Consider the following 14,637-nt stretch of genomic DNA (forward strand, 5'->3'; position numbering starts at 1 on the left):
ATCACAAATATCTATCATTAAGCCAAACAGCTGAACGTGACCAAACAGTCTTTTTAAGACTGTTGGCTCTGTCTACCCCGCATGGGATATAGACGTGAAATATGTATGTATGTGTAACAAATATCGCTCTTAACTTTAATCTTGTACCACACGTCGTGACCAGCAAACTTGTTGTGGGCACACAATTTGCGGCCGCGCCTGACTTTGTCCGACTTTCCTTTGTGAAAAGGCTTTTCTTTCACGTCATTGGTACAACGAAAACATCTTTTGTAAAACACTTTAATATTAATATTTAATTAAGTTTACTTTGATGTAACTCTGCAAATCTTTCCGGGCTTAGCCCTGGCTAATTTGCTTAATATTTTTCCTTTTGCTTTAAGAACGAGGAAATCATAGACTTGCTTCTAAAGTACAGCAAGTAAAGCTGCCTTTGAAATGTTTCATCTTCTCTTATCTCATTATATATTTATTATACAGAGACCTTCTAGCAAAAGGTCAGGTCAAGAGTACCCGGAACCGCCGAGCTTGCGTGGAGAATGTGGATGAAGCGAAAGAAGTATGCAGGGATCGTGGCAAGTGGAAAGATGTGGTCTCTGCCTACCCCTGGCCCTGCTGGAAAGAGGTCGTGATTTATCGTATTTATCATTTTACATCTGACGTATCTATTCCCAATTATATCCACGTATTCTGTATATGCTCTTATCTTTAATTTTAATAACCGTGACGCGGGCTTTTTACTTATCGTATTTATCATTTTACATCTGACGTATCTATTCCCAATTATATCCACGTATTCTGTATATGCTCTTATCTTTAATTTTAATAACCGTGACGCGGGCTTTTTACTTCAAAGGTCACAACTGACAATACACACATACATATAATAACGTCTTTTTCTCTTGCGGGGTAGACAAAGCCATCGGTCTTGAAAGGACTGATAGGCCACGCTTAGCTGTTTGACTTAATAACAGAATTGAGATTCAAATAGTGATAGGTTGCTAGTCTATCGGCTAAAAGAATAATCCCAAGTATATAAGTATATAATATTCCCTAGTCGCCTTTTACGACATCCATAGGAAAGATATGGAGTGGTCCTATTCTTTTTCTATTGGTGCCGGGAACTGACAATATTGCTTGCAAATCAAACAATATTGTCTTCGAAGCTTGTGACTATTGTCTCTGTCAAATTCGTAAAGGAGTAAGACGTGGTATACAACTACAAGTATAAATGTCATTTTGTTAACATGAGAACGTTATCACAGTAATTGTAAATTTTTTTATTTAAAACTTTATTGCACAAAACAAAAATGTACAAAAGGCGGACTTTATGCCGTTTGGCATTCTGTACCGGTCTACTAGCTGATCAAAGACATTTTATGACGTAAGCATAAATTTAATTAACTTACTTCAAATATAATGTCCTAAGTGCCACAGATTTTAACCCTTTTATTTATAGAACAAGTCTAGGACTTATGAATGACACGGGTTTGACGTCATGGCATCATAAACGAGGTAATCTTAGTTTAAATGAAGTATATTTAGTTGTGTAAATAACTAGTGCCGTGTGGTTCCCGGCATCAGTACAAAATAGAATAGGACCACTCCATCTCTTTCCCATGGATGGCGTAAAAAGCGACTAAGGGCTTACAAACTCGGGATTCTTTTTGTAAGCGATGGGCTAGCAACCTGTCACTATTTGAATCCCAATTCTATCATTAAGCCCAAAAGCTGAGCGTGGCCTATCAGTCTTTTCAAGACTGTTGGCTCTGTCTATCCCACAAGTGATATAGACGTGACCATAAGTATGTATGTATGTAGAATTATAAGTGTATCAAATTCTCGGACAAAAGCTAGATTCTAATAACGGCATAAGAATCGTTATCATTTTGAATTATTCACAAGTCAATTGTAGGGATACTCCGATAGAAGTGTTAACTAGTACGTGTGCTGAATAAATGAACATTTTAATGGTGTAAGATACTGCTTCCTTGGAATATTATAAGGGAATATTAGCTTTGAATTTAGCTCTGTTTGGTGTCCATAGTTTCGTTCCTAAGAATCTATTCCGGTTACAGATATCGCAAGGGATGTATACGTGATGATATGTATGCTAAACATGGTCTTTCAGTCTTCAGACTATTTGCGCTGTATATTATGTAAGAGATAAATTCACAATACTTTTTCTACATATGTATGAAATTTCCCTGCGACGTTCTAAAATAAAAATTCTCCAAAATAACTCAACTTATTTGCGTAACCTGGTTTGGCTTCTTTTTATCAGACGCATGTCTCTGGCAAGCTATTTCGGTAACAGCACTAAGGTTTCAATAGAATATTACTTCAATATTATGGTATATTCTCTTTGATCCTTTCGATTCCACCCACAAAATCTTGTGCACATAATTATGTTGTAGTATTAATTGTGTTAAATTTAACAATTAATTATACTTTTAAATATAATACTAAGACTAATCGAATCATAAACGTTTGGAACAAAATTATATTTTGGTATGTGTCGTAAAAGGCGACTAAGGGATAGGCTTATAAAATTGCGATCCTTTTTTTTAGGCGATGGGCTTGCAACCTGTCACTATTTGGATCTCAATTCCATCATTAAGCAGAGCAGCTGAATGTGGCCATTCAGTCTTTTCGGGACTGTTGGCTCTGTCTACCCCGCAAGGGATATAGACGTGACTATATGTATGTATGTATGTATGTACATATGTACATACATAAAATCACGGCTCTTCTCCGGAGGGGTAGGCAGAGACTACATCTTTCCACTTGCCACTATCTCTGCATACTTCGTTCGCTTCATCCACATTCATTACTCTCCCTTTGCCAGGACGGTATGTATAACTGTAATTTTCGAACCGTTGGCCTAATTTTGATGAACTTGGTAGATAAACGTAGGAAATATTACTACAATTTTATAATTTGTTAGGATCAAAATCAGTTCAATAGTTGGCAAGATAATAATGAAATATATGACTGTAGTATTGAAATTTCCTACTAGATGGCGTTGAAAATAATCGGGAGGTCTACGGCGAATGTCTAGTAAAATACAAAATGATCGAATCACGAGGTGCCAATGGCAACACACCAATATTCCCATGGCTTCCCAACCCTAATGGTGAATCATAGTCGAGGGTATCTCTCAAGTGATCCAACGCTTTTATTTCGCGTTTCAGAATATTTTATGAAGGGTGCAACCCTATTACTTCAACTATCGATTTTTGCGGAGGCTTTGAAGCACCTATTTTTCTAATCCCTAAGGTCAAAGGGGAGGTTTTATTACATTGTGATGTTAGCTATTCTTTTAAGACTTTTCTTTTTACATACATACATACATATGGTCACGTCTATATCTCTTGCGGGGTAGACAGAGCCAACAGGCTTGAAAAGATTGAATGGCCACGTTCAGCTATTTGGCTTAATGATGGCATTGAAATTCAAATAGTGACAGGTTGCTAGCCCATCGCCTAACTAAGAATCCCAAGTTTGGAAGCCTATCCCTTAGTCGTCTTTTACGACATCCATGAGAAAGAGAGTGGAGTGGTCCTATTCTTTTTGTATTGGTGCCGGGAACCACACGGCAGTTTCTTTTTACAATAAGTAAATTAATGTTTATGCTATACTGAAATAATGGTTTGAAAAGTCACCCATATTGAAATTCACGAAAAATAAATTCATGGTTTTCTAACAGAGATTTCAACGATTTTTCATATGAATTAAGGTTTTAGAAGCTATGCGCTAGCAATGTATCACCATTTGGATCTCAACTTTACCATTAAGCCAAACAGTAGAACGTGGGCTATCAATAATTTTAAGTCTTGGCTCTGTCTATCTATGATTTTATGTATGTGTATAATAAAATTTTAGAAGAAACGTATCTGCCTACCCCACCTAGAATAAATGTTATATTTTAACATTCAATTTTATTCTAGCTAACCTTAAAGTACCCTTAACAAATTCTTTAAAAACTTCAGCAAAGAAAACAGATGTCTTCATAAAAAGAGCTATGAAAAAGTACGTTTTCAGGCAACGCTATAAACGAGACAGACTGTCTTTTGTCTATGGCTACAAAAATAATTTTAAATAGAATAATTTTATCTATGAATACATCTGATGTATATTTTTATTTCTTAGTTGCATTGAGCGGTATAAAAACATGACGCATTCCTCTACCTAGTTTTTTCATGTATAAAGAAATGAAATTCAGAATTTCAAAGAGCTTTAAATATGTATGAATAGTTAGATTACCCCGCTGCAAACATGTCTACATAAATTAAATATTTTTAAAACCTCCTCATAATTAAACTTCATCAACTTTCACAGCAACAGTTACAGTTCTCATTCATTCATTCATATAACCACGTTTTCCCTTGCGGGATAGACAGAGCCAGCAGTCTTCAAAGACTGACAGGTTTTTCACCTCACCTCACCTCACCGTAAAGGCATTGGTTAGTATTCAAAGTTATGTACATAACTTCGGAATAAAGGTCATTGGTACATGGCCGGGGCGGGATTCGAAACTATGACTTTTTGCGACACACGCATTTTAACCAGGCACCTTACTGATTTGGCCACCGACGCTCTGAACGTTCCATGCTCTTATCTCGACCTTAATATAGCCTATCCTATCCTATTATCCCTGCCCTTTAAAAAACCATCACAGATTCTAACAATAGATTGAATCCGACATACGAATCAGTCTACGGCTCCACACGTTCCCCAAATATAGCGAGTCAGATATAAACTTCGTTGTTCACATTGAGACAGTAATTACTTAATTAAATTCTATATCTTTCCATTTGATGTCGTTAAAAGCGACTAATGAACTTTTAGGCGATGAGGTAGCACTTTGTCAAGCAATTTGAATCTCAATTTCATCATTGAGCCAAATACTACGGCTGAACGTAGTCCTTCAGTCTTTCCATGACCTGGCTCAGGGGATAAAGATGTAATTATTGATGTATGAAATAATTGTTATATTTTTTACGCGGTTAATTACACAGATTGAGTTAGCCTCGAAGTAAGGTACTTGCATTACGACGAAACGAGATACGAAGTCAACAATATGTATATTTTATAATATATACTTATCTTATATAGATAAACATCCAAGACCAATGAAGAGAGTAATAAATGTGAATAAAGCGAAGGAAGTGTGCAAAGATCGTGGCAAGTGGAATTATGTAGTCTCTGCGTACCCCTCCGGGAAAAGGCGTGATTTTATGTATGTATGTACGTATCTACGACCCAATAAAATAACAGACCGCAATTACTGGCATAGTGCTAAAGCCAGTAGCTTGAACAATGTGAACAACGCTATAATGCGAGGGTTGACAATTTGAATGAGTAAAACAATAGTGGAAGCAGACTAGATATTTTTGGCATTCCATTTCGGAGCAGGATAGCTCTGGTCGCTGTAAATTTTGTATAGATTGCCCTGCCACAGAGGTGATGCATACATAAAATAAAAAATCACGCCTTTTACCCGGAGGGGTAGGCAGATACATTATTCTACTTGCCACGATCTCTACATACCTCCTGCGCTTCATCAACATTCATAACTCTATTCGTGCAAGTTCGGCGGTTTCGGGTATTAGTTCAAATAATAACGTTACTGGCTAACGCGATTATGGTAAAAGAATTATTTCTTAGTAAAGATATTTTTACGATGTATTCTTCGATCTTAAGCCCAAAATTTATATTCTTTGGTTGCAAAGCCCTTTACCAAAATCAGTTTGTAATAAAGCTGATATGACGCTGTGTTTTTTAACAAAATCAGATTATTGTGTTGTCTGATGTTCTTTTGAAATTTACTGAACAATTTGGAGGTATTCTTCTATGTGCAATCATTTTGCACTCAAAATATATTTTTTTTACTTGCAATCTTGTAGAAGAATTCTATCAATTCTAGTTTTATTGTGACCGTTGTTTGCAATTTATAATTCTTTCGCAAAGGCAAAATATAAGGAGCAACAGAAATTAAATTTTTATTTCAAATTATTCGAAATTATTTGTTATTTCAAACTTTGAATTCAGATTATGTCAGTAAAACATTTCTTCAAAACCACGTGATCTCAAAGCTAATATCTCAAAGGACGGGTTTGCAGCAAATGAGACTAGGTAGCCAGTTTGAGACTCCATTTTGTCTATAATATTCCAGGAATAATTGAAAAAGTAAAGACGCTATAACATTTCGTAATAATTTATTTTAGTTCGTCGATCCGTTTTCACGAAGCGACTATTAAAAATTCTAGTAACAATTCTTCAATACGCACATTTTAAATTTTATCAAAATCAGACAAACTGTTCGTAAGTTATCGCGTTACAAACATATATATATATAAATAATAAATATTTTTGCCCCAAAGTTCATTAATAGACCTCACTCGCTTCACTCGGTCGGTCAAATAGCCGAACTTATAAATTAATAGATTTTTTGCAAAGTAGTAGAATTTGGTTTTGTAATAAAAAGGCCGATCAAGGGAATTTCATTACTTCGAAATTCAGATTCATTTTCCTGATAGTCTATTACCTACATACATAAATCAGCATGTTATGCACCTCGCTGGTCCTATGTGAGTAGGGAATCACGTAGGTAAGTACATAATTATATAATCGCAAGAAGAGTACGGGATTGATGAGAGGACTCTGTGTTCTTGATTTCGTTACGCGCTTGTTTTAAGGAGTATAACATACATACAAAGAACCACGTATCCTATGTATGCTAATCTAAGTCCTATGTGTTGCTAATTTTTACATGTGGATGTATTAGGATGCGAAAAAACAGATTTTTTAAATTTAATTTGTTCAAAAATACATTGTAAACTGTCAAAAATAAAATTTTATTGACTCATATTAAATGTGCAGTGTGGTTCCCGGCACCAATACAAAAAAGAACAGGACTACTCCATCTTTTTCCCATGGAAGTCGTAAAAGGCGACTAAGGCATAAACTTACAAACTTGGGATTCTTTTAAGGCGATGAGCTTGCAACCTGTCACTATTTGAATCTCAATTCTATCATTAAGCCAAATAGCTGAACGTGGCCATTCAGTCTTTTCAAGACTGTTGGCTCTGTCTATCCCGCAAAGGACATAGACGAGACCATATGTACTCGTATGTATGTATTAAATGTTATACGTTAATAAGGTATCTGATCTGCTGCTAAATTTGATCTAAATAATATATTTTTAGTTAGAATGCTCCAACGCGCCGTCTCATATTTTTTCTTCGTTTTATACAAGACGGTATAGGTATTCGGCTCGCGGTACCGTTGTCAAAACAGATACCTTTGTAATTCAATTTCTGTCGATACAATTTAAGTTTTGCCTGTCAATTCTTTTGTACGTTTCGTTTATCTGACTGTTAAAGCAAACTGGGACTATGCAAAACATACAACGCAATATTGCAAAAATATATCAAATTGTTAAAGAAAGTTTCAATTACTTAAAAAATAGATAACACTTATCATACAATTTAAGAAGTAACTTCGTAACAAGGTTTTATTTACCTAGGAAACCCATTAAAATGATAAACATAAAAAAGATAAGATAAAAATAAGGAAGATATACCATAGCCTCTGCAAATTTTTTAACAAAAGTCCTATTATATATTGTTGAACATGAATAAATAAATCAGGGTAATAATTCACTACTGAATTATAAAGATGATAGACCGGAGAGTTATTTACCATTAAAACCACTCACCTTTAGGCCCCGAGCTGACTTGACACTGGTATAAAGCATCATCATCTAAAGTCACTTCTCTGATGTCCAACGAATAGTCACCTAAAATGAATCAGTATATTAGTGACTTTAATTCGAAATTAAAAATTGTACCACTTCGTCCCGTTCAGTCTTTTTAGACCGCCGTGTGGTTTTCGGTACTTTTTTAATTCCTATTAATCATGGATGTCGTAAAAGCGAGTAAGGGAATAGGCTTATTCATCCAGTGTCGCTTTTAGCATGATCCATTAAGGGTTATGTTGTAACCTGAGCAAAGTTTGCAAGGGTTGACAGATGGAAGTTACTTCACGTAAAAACCTCGCCCAAACTACGATCATGGTTAAAGGCGAAACCTGGGTTCGTCTCCAGCTAGGTAAAGAGACTAATGCTAGAAGGAAGAAGTGCTGTACAGTAATCTAGTAGTAATAGTAATCTAGCAGTAAGTCAGTTTACTATCGCTGTTTCGCTTTTTATTATGACGTGAAACGAGACAGCTGCTTGGCTTATAATTGCAGTAGGGTTTACGTTTCATTCATAACCATGACTCTAATATCTCATATGGTTTGAAGATGGAATTGAGATTCAAATAGCGACAGGTTGCTAGCTAAAAGAAGAATCCCAAGTTTATTTTCATCCATGTTTATATCCATGGGAGATCCAGTGCCGTGTGGTTCCCGGCACCAATAAAAAAAGAATAGGACCACTTCATCTCGTTCCCATGGATGTCGTAAAAGGCGACTAAGGGATAGGCTTATAAACTTGGGATTCTTCTCTTAGGCGATATGCTAGCAACCTGTCACTATTTGAATCTCAATTCCATCATAAAGCCAAAAAGCTGAACGTGGCCTATCAGTCTTTTCAAGACTGTTGGCTCTGTCTACCCCGCAAGGGATATAGACGTGATTATATGTATGTATGTATGTATGGGAGATCGAAGAGATGGATCGATGATCCTATTATAAAGTTCCGGGAACCACACGGTAATAGTGACCACATTACCTTCATCATCGCTCCCTATCATCTTGTATCTGTCGTAGCCAATCAGATGACGGTGCGTGCCCAGACCGAAGTCATCCTTCGTCCACTGCAGCTGGCCAGCCTTGCTGATCACTCGACACGGCAGCGTCACCCTTGATCCTACTACTGCACTCTGTAGAAATATTTAAAAAGATATTACACCATGTAACAATTCACCAGACATGATAATATACATAACTTATTCTTATTTATACATTTATTTCTTATTTATTTATTTCTTATACATAATGTTGTCTCTGCCTACCCTTCCGGGAAAGAGGCGTGATTTCTTATATTTTATGTATTCTTTTTTATTTATATTTTTCTCAAGTTGTTTAATTTATACATGCTCATTTTCTTCTTTGTATTGTACTCACAATGTTTTTGATTACTCAATCAAGAGGTGGGGCCTGATGATTTGTAATACATGTAATAACCTAGTACAGGCGTCAGCTCCCGCAAACAGGCTGTTTAGCAGTACTCCAATCTTTGTACATTAGTATTAAGACACTTGGTTTGTGGTGAGAAATAAATGATTTATGTATTTAATTGGCTTAAACATTTTTGCCACACCTTTTTTCAATGTCTAACTTCTTCGCTTAGACAAATAATTTGAGCGTAATGCTTGTAGTAAAAGTTATATGATTAGATGAATAAACGTGGATTAAATTTTATATATTCTGGTCATGTCAAGTGAATCATGAATCGACGAGCTTGCATGAAAACATGATGAATGAAAGAGCAGTCTTCGCCCGCCCCTCCGGTAAAGAGGCTTGCTTGGCTGTATCTAACCAGTTTCTGGCAAGCCATATTATTATTCATTTACTCAGTAGAAAAGAAAATTCTTTAAAAATTTGACGTCAGACTAGTGTTAAACGAAGGCAGTTATTAACATCGCATGTGAATATAAAATTGAAGAAATTAATAAAAATCATCTTTACATCAACGACGTTACTTATTTATACAAACGAAATTTTGAGCACACGATTTCAAACAGATGATATTGCGTATCTATTTCAAACTATCCAAAACAAACTAACCGCACTCACTCAACTTGTTCTTGTTACAATATTCAAAGAAATGGTGAAACAGAAATCCTAAAAAAACGTTTCGGTAGCTTACGTTAATATAAGACAACGTTTTGTCATCGGACTGATCCTTCGCAGCCCAAACATGGAATATGGAAAGTATAGATAAACCGACATTTCATATCAAAAACTTATTATTATTGTCATTATTGAAATAAAAAATGACATCAAAATTGCGAATTCAATTCCTTGTCTATATAACTTGAGCCTAAACCAAAGCTTGAAGCTTTTTTAGTTTTATTGAATCAGCTGTTTTGTGCGTGTTAAATTACAGTTTTTTCTGTCCCGGTGAATAGGTAAAGACTACAACTTTCTATCTGCTACAGTTCTTTTACTTTATCCACATACATATCACCTCTTCGGTTTAAGAAGCCCTTATCTTCCACCGCAATGTCTTCTATTTGATCAAAGTTCATACTTCCTTCTTCATAAACAATTACTTCTAAAAATACAACAATTGTGATTTATATTTATTTCTGTGTGGGTTCGAGGGGTACAACATCAGCAAAAAGCGAAAACGAGGAGTTCTGGAATAGTGTAAGAGAAGTATTGAAAGTTACCAAGCCAAATGAGAAGATTATTATGTTAGGTGATTTTAATGGATGGGTGGGTGTAAAGCGTGATGGATATGAAAAGGTGCTTGGTGCGTTTGGTGACGAAAAGGTGAATGATAATGGAAGAAGTGTATTAGAAATTTGTCTAGAGTGGGATCTTTTTGTGTCGAACTCAATGTTTCAACATAAAGAGATCCACACCTACACAAGAGTGGAAGGTATTTTAAAAAGTATGATAGACTTTGTGATTGTAGATGAAAGATTGAAGAACAAAGTGCTGGATACCCGTGCATATCGCGGTGCTGGCATTGACTCGGACCATTTACTGGTGATATCCCGGATAAGGGGTATCTTCAATCGCTGGCGGCACAGGGTAAGGGAGCAAACCAGCGCTTTGGAAAGAGCAAAAGTAGAAAATTTGCAAGATATGGATGTAGGTAAGAAGTATATTAATAGACTGAAGGATGAATTTGAAGATTTAGAGGAAATGAGCGATATTGAAGATGGATGGAAGGAATTTAAAGAAAGAATTGTGAAAGTAGCTGTTGAAGTGTGTGGTGTAAGTAGAAGAAGGAAAGGAAAAAATCACAAAAATGCGTGGATGAGTAAAGATGTGCAAGAACTTGTGCGATTAAAGAAGAAAGCATGGCTGGATTTGTTAGCAGCAAAAGCTAACTTAAGAATGCAAGAGGTTATAGATGAAGATGTGAATGAAGCACGTAAGGAATATAAGAAAATGAAAGATTTGGTTAAGAAAGCTGTGATTAGAAAGAAAGAAGAGTATAAAGAGGATTTTGATAAAAGGCTACCAGAAGACTTTCAGTCAAATCTGAAAGTATTCTGGAAATCCGTAAGGTCAGCCCGAGGAAATACTATAACCAGAGAGCTGACTAGGATCAGATGCCAGGATGGTAGCGTTGTGAAAGGAGAAGAATGTGTACTAAAGATATGGAAGGACTATTTTGAAAGTTTATTTGAAAAAAAGGAAGGAAATAAGAAAGATTTCTGCTATAGCGAAGAAAAAGAGAATGAGATGGAAGGCGAAATTGAAATGTTCGAAATTGTGGAAGCACTTAAGAGTATGAAAGCGGGAAAGGCTGCTGGGTGTGATAGAGTATCGGTCGAGATGCTTAAAGCAGGAAAAGGCGTAGTAGCTAGTCAGTTGTACTGCCTTTTCAATTTGTGTTGGAGAAGCGGCCGAGTACCAAAAGATTGGTGTAAGGCTGTTATCGTGCCACTTTACAAAGGAAAAGGGTCACAGCTGGACTGCAAAAATTATCGTGGTATAAGCCTGCTTAGCGTCGTCGGCAAATTGTATGCTAAGGTATTGATTAATAGAGTCAGGAATGAAACTGATGACAAAATATGGGATGCTCAAGCGGGATTTCGAAAGGGAATGGGATGTACTGATCAGGTCTTTTCCTTGCGGTGCATAGCCGAAAAGTTTTTGGCCAAGAGTCAAAAAGTCTATTGCACATTCGTAGATCTGGAAAAGGCCTATGACAGAGTTGAGAGGAATGAATTGTGGTCAGCACTTTCTATGCATGGGGTGAGCAGTCTCTTAATACGAGCACTGAAATCCTTATATGAGGATTCGAGTGCTTGTGTCAGGATAAACGGAGCGCACACTGAGTGGTTTAAGATTGAGAAAGGCGTTAGGCAAGGATGTGTTGCGTCACCGTGGCTGTTCAACCTATTTATGGATAGCTGTTTGACAGATTTGAAAGAGTCTAAAAGTGGATTAAGGATGAATGAGTTACTCGTCAAATGTCTGCTCTATGCCGACGATCAGGTTATACTGGCGTCATCAGCGGAGGAGTTACAGGAGATGGTAAACTGTATGCATGAAGCTTTAAAAGAGAAAGGAATGAAAGTGAACGTAAGTAAAACTAAAACACTGGTTTTTGAAATGGAGAAAGAAATGACAGCATGTAATATTTTGATTGGAGGAGAAAAAGTGGAGCAAGTGAAAGAGTTTGTATATCTAGGATCAAAGTTTACATCAGATGGCAAGTATGATAGTGATATTGAAAGGAGAGTGAACGCGGGGAACATGGTGAATGGAGCTTTGCATGCCTTTATGAGCAGTCAGAAACTATCCAAAAAGGCTCGACTGGCTGTGCACAGGGGCGTGTTGGTCCCGACATTAATGTATGGGAGTGAAAGTTGGGTATGGCAAAAGAAGCATGAAAGCAGAATAAATGCAGTGGAAATGAGAGCGTTAAGGAGTATGATGGGTGTGAAATTGAGTGACAGGATAAGGAACAGCGTGATAAGGGAATGTTGTGATGTGAAAGAAGATGTAGTTACAGGAATAGAAAAGGGTATGTTAAGATGGTTCGGTCATGTGGAGAGGATGAATGAAAGCAGGTTGACTAAGCAGATATACAAGGAGAGTGTGGAGGGAAAGGTCGGAGTGGGAAGACCTAGACGAACGTATCTTGATCAAATTAAGGACGTCCTGGTAAAGGGTCAGGTCAAAAGTACCCGAAACCGCCGAGCTTGTATGAAGAGAGTTATGAATGTGGACGAAGCGAAAGAAGTATGCAGAGATCGTGGCAAGTGGAAAGAGGTAGTCTCTGCCTACCCCTCCGGGAAAGAGGCGTGATTTTATGTATGTATGTATGTATGTATTTATTTCTGTATCTACTTTTCTTTACAGCCTCGAGCAAGGAATTTTTAATATCGCCAGATTCTCGATACAAGCCTTTTTCCGCCTCAGCCTTGTACGGTAAGGATAATATTGTCGACGATGAAATATAAAACAAGAATTATTTGAGCTACATTACATAAAGCTTTTAGTTTACTCGCTACATTAAAATAAATAGTTGACAATATTTACTCGTCATTATTAATTTTGTTTTTATATTAAAAGGTCTTATCCAAAACAAGTCATTATGAAGTGTCATTAGAATAATTTCTGCTTTAAAATTAGCTGTAACTTGAGTAGTAAGAAGATAAAAAATTTCCATTTTTTCGTTAATAACCTTTGATGAATCTTTGGCTTTTCCCACTGAAACCCTGGTCATAAACAAGATGTGACTAATATTTTTTTCTAGATAATATCATTTTATAGATAATCTAATTGTTTATCATTTTACTACGAGTCGAAGAAAACCTATCATTTATTTATCCTTTAAATTCTTCAGTGAGAGTATTCAAAAGTTAGCTTTGTTTTCATAGCCTTCAAGATAATATTTCTCAACTAAAATATCATGAAACATATTGCAATCTTTATATAAAAGTGATATGAAAGTGTAGATTCAACTTACCTGATCTTGTGGTTCTATGGCAAACTTCTGTTCCTTCAACGCACAAACACAACTACATAACAACACTAAGACCACAAAACTCCTCAAAACATCAAACTTTACAGTCCTCAAGAGCAAAAACAAAGTATTCGCATTCCTACTTGTTATTCGCGCTCTAAATTCACTCTTTACAACTTCTTCATCCATATTTTCTTCAACATTGTCTATCACCTTTCCTCTTTTTTCACAAACAACACACGTATGTAATAAATGTTCGTTTTTATGATTAAAATCTTCAATAATTTCATTTTCTTTATCCATTTTGTTTTATGTGCTTCCTCAGAATCCATATGTTTTCATTCGTATTTGAAATTTCCCACAGTGCTACTTCCTTGAATCTGTAACAAAAGTAAAACACAATGTTATATTTACAATTGTTCGTTTCTAAGAAATAATACTGTAAATGTAGCACATATAAAAGCCATAGTCGGAGAATAATGGTTCATGCGTTTTGCTGACGATATAAAATAATCATCATATGACAACTTACAGAAACGTTAGTTTAAGGGTCATCTTTATCTTACTGATGTGATTTGTTTTAATTTAATAACTTAATATTGTATTTTATTTCTTAAATGCCTGTGACTTTATGAGACTAAGCGATTTTTTTAAGGCGTCATTTATAGTTATTATGACGCTTTAACAAAATTATTTCCTTTAGTGTAAGCTGGGCAATTATGACTCTGCATCAGATGTTCCATATTCGATTTTTCTGCCACATCAAAGAATATTCAACAAGCGGAATAAATTAAAAAAAAATAAAGCTTATTAAGCTATCGAAAACTGTATTTATATATTAATTGAACGTAAAATTAAGTTATGAAGATAAATATCTTCATAAATTGAAGTGCCGTGTGGTTCCCGGCACCAATACAAAAAAGAATAGGACCTCTCCATCTCTTTCCCATGGATGTCGTAAAAACCGACTA

At 35.9% G+C, this 14,637-nt stretch overlaps 1 protein-coding gene across 1 annotated transcript in view; it reads right to left on the reverse strand.

Moving 5' to 3' along the window:
* Positions 1-13,992, reverse strand: part of LOC106140423 (irregular chiasm C-roughest protein) — a 49,182-nt gene extending 35,190 nt beyond the window's left edge. Inside the window, exons 1-3 of the mRNA XM_060952051.1 lie at positions 13,670-13,992; positions 8,738-8,888; positions 7,721-7,801 (exon numbers count right to left, since the gene is read on the reverse strand). Coding sequence (XP_060808034.1) covers positions 7,721-7,801; positions 8,738-8,888; positions 13,670-13,969 — 532 coding nt within the window. The 5' untranslated portion in view covers positions 13,970-13,992. The remainder of the gene's footprint in view (positions 1-7,720; positions 7,802-8,737; positions 8,889-13,669) is intronic.
* Positions 13,993-14,637: the final 645 nt, after the last annotated feature.

The sequence above is a fragment of the Amyelois transitella genome, chromosome 27, assembly GCF_032362555.1.
Source record: "Amyelois transitella isolate CPQ chromosome 27, ilAmyTran1.1, whole genome shotgun sequence".
Classification (NCBI taxonomy): Eukaryota; Metazoa; Arthropoda; class Insecta; order Lepidoptera; family Pyralidae; genus Amyelois; species Amyelois transitella.